The sequence below is a fragment of the Otolemur garnettii genome, unplaced genomic scaffold, assembly GCF_000181295.1.
Source record: "Otolemur garnettii isolate 467f Iridium unplaced genomic scaffold, OtoGar3 scaffold00002, whole genome shotgun sequence".
NCBI classification, from domain to species: Eukaryota; Metazoa; Chordata; class Mammalia; order Primates; family Galagidae; genus Otolemur; species Otolemur garnettii.
In genome coordinates this window covers 4,843,167-4,845,391 of record NW_003852397.1, presented here as the reverse complement: position 1 = coordinate 4,845,391, position 2,225 = coordinate 4,843,167, and the positions used below count along the sequence as shown (strand labels likewise).

At 36.4% G+C, this 2,225-nt stretch overlaps 1 protein-coding gene across 1 annotated transcript in view; it reads right to left on the bottom strand.

The window, feature by feature from the left end:
- LOC105887011 (AFG1-like ATPase) overlaps positions 1–2,225 on the bottom strand; it is a 36,738-nt gene that overhangs the window by 6,576 nt on the left and 27,937 nt on the right. Inside the window, exon 4 of the mRNA XM_023512431.1 lies at positions 1,734–1,864. Within this exon, the coding sequence (XP_023368199.1) occupies positions 1,734–1,864 (131 nt within the window). The remainder of the gene's footprint in view (positions 1–1,733; positions 1,865–2,225) is intronic.

Sequence of the window (2,225 nt, the reverse complement as noted above, 5' to 3'; positions counted from 1 at the left end):
AAAAAAAAAAAAAAATGTGGTGTTTAGTCTTGTTTTGTCATCTCTGCACATATTTTCTCTAGACCCCTACTGGGAAAGAATTATTTGGTATAACATCCAACCATTAACTGTGGTTCCCTAACCTATGGGAAGAAATGGGCCCAGGAACAGTAGGGAGCAATGAGCAAGGGTAAATGTGTAGAAGGTAAGGTCAGAGAGGAAGCAGAAGGGTTTCAGCAAGGAAAATGATACTATTTTATGTATCTTTATATTTTCCCCTTAGAGCACAAGCCCTTTTAAGATGGGTTTCCTGTTACTTGCAGCCAAAAGCATTCCTCATAGATACCATATCTTGCTCTTCTTGGGCTTAAGTTCATCAATTCTTCTTCCAGTAGAGGTAACAGATTTTATACTAAAAAAGGTGTCATTTCCTCAACATATTTCTTACCAATGTTTATGCTATCTTTTACAGATCACAGGGAAATCTCCCTTGATGAAGACAGGAGCAAAACATGAATTGAACAGTTCCATTCTTATCAAGACTGTTCATAAAAAATAAACACAGGAGATCTAGCTAAAGAAAATATTTGAGATTCCAGCATGGGGTTAGCACTGATGGTACCTCATGGGCACTGGAGCTAGGGATTGACTTGGGATTGGCAGTAGCTCTAGAGAGCTCAGCAGCTGTCTAGGAAGTACCCTGATACTCCTCCCCTTAAAGTGATTCAGTTACTTTCTATACCTCTCTGTTCCTGCCTCATTACTAAGTGGAAACTTCCCTCTATGCTATGTAGTTCAAAGTCATGAGAGAAAGAATATGATTGGCCCACTCACCAGGACACACCACACAAATCCAGGGTTGCTGACAAGCCTATGGACTAGTTACTCAGAGATCAGATGTATATACATACACATAGTATATATATATATATATACTAAATGCTGAAAGTATTAGAGGAAAACCACAAGGTTCTTCTCTGGGGAGGTTTTAGTACAGCTGGTAGTACAATATATATACTATAGAAAAGAAGTATATAAAAGTACATATATAAAATACTATATAGTATAGTATATATATAGCATACTATATATATACTTTTCTTATTTATAATATACTATACGATATTTCTTATTTATACTATACTATAGTATATACCAGGGGTCCTCAAACTTTTTAAACAGAAGGCCAGTTCACCATCCCTCAGACCACTGGAGGGCTGGACTGTGGGCCCCGGGATGAGTCGGCTGCTAAGCAGGATGGGCAACAGCAGCAAAAACACCTGGTGGGCCTGATAAATGTCCTAGGTGGGCTGCATGTGGCCCGCGGGCCATGGTTTGAGGACACCTGGTATATACTATACTATAGCATAGTGTGTGTGTGTATATATATATATATATATAGTATACTATATACTATAGCATAGTATAGTATATACTATACATAGCATAGTATATATATACGATAATACATATATATATACATGTGTACATATATATACACATATATATACTACATGTGTATATATATATATACACACACATACTTCTTTTCCTATTAACCATACAAAAGCACACAGGTCAGATCTGCCTTGTGCAGGTCACAGTTTGCCAACTTCTGAACCAGATAAAGTGTCAATGGTAAGAGATAAAGTGTCATGTGAATTCCCAAAACGTGATAAAACCATCAGCAAAACTTAAATTTTCACATTTCTTTCAATACACCATTCTACATCTATGAAAATTCTCCACTGTACCTGAAATTCATCGAAACACAAGAGACATGCTTCTTCGCTGATTTCTTCAGCGATGGGAGCTATTGGGTCATACAATTTAGCCATTAATCCTGGTTTCCTTTTTGGCAAACTCTGTTTAAGGCGATGTATTCCTTAAATGGATGAAATCGAACACAGACCAAATATTATATAAAAACATTGTAGACAAGTAAAACATATTTTTCAAAAGTGTAAATAAAACTTCAGTGTGGCTATAAAAATTAAGCTTAAATTCCATGTACAATCAATTTGATTATTGAAATTGGTTGTGTTTTTTTCTACCTTGAAATAAGTTATTAAAATATTATTATGTTCTTACAGTTGTAAGGAAACTTCCAAGTCATTCCATCTCCACTCTTCAGTCACTTCAGAGATGACAAGGTGATAGATAGGTGACTAGATGTGATCCCGCCCAAGTAGTGGGAGAGCCTGTGTGGTCAGAATGTTCCTTTTTCTCCAGCCTAAGACACTAAG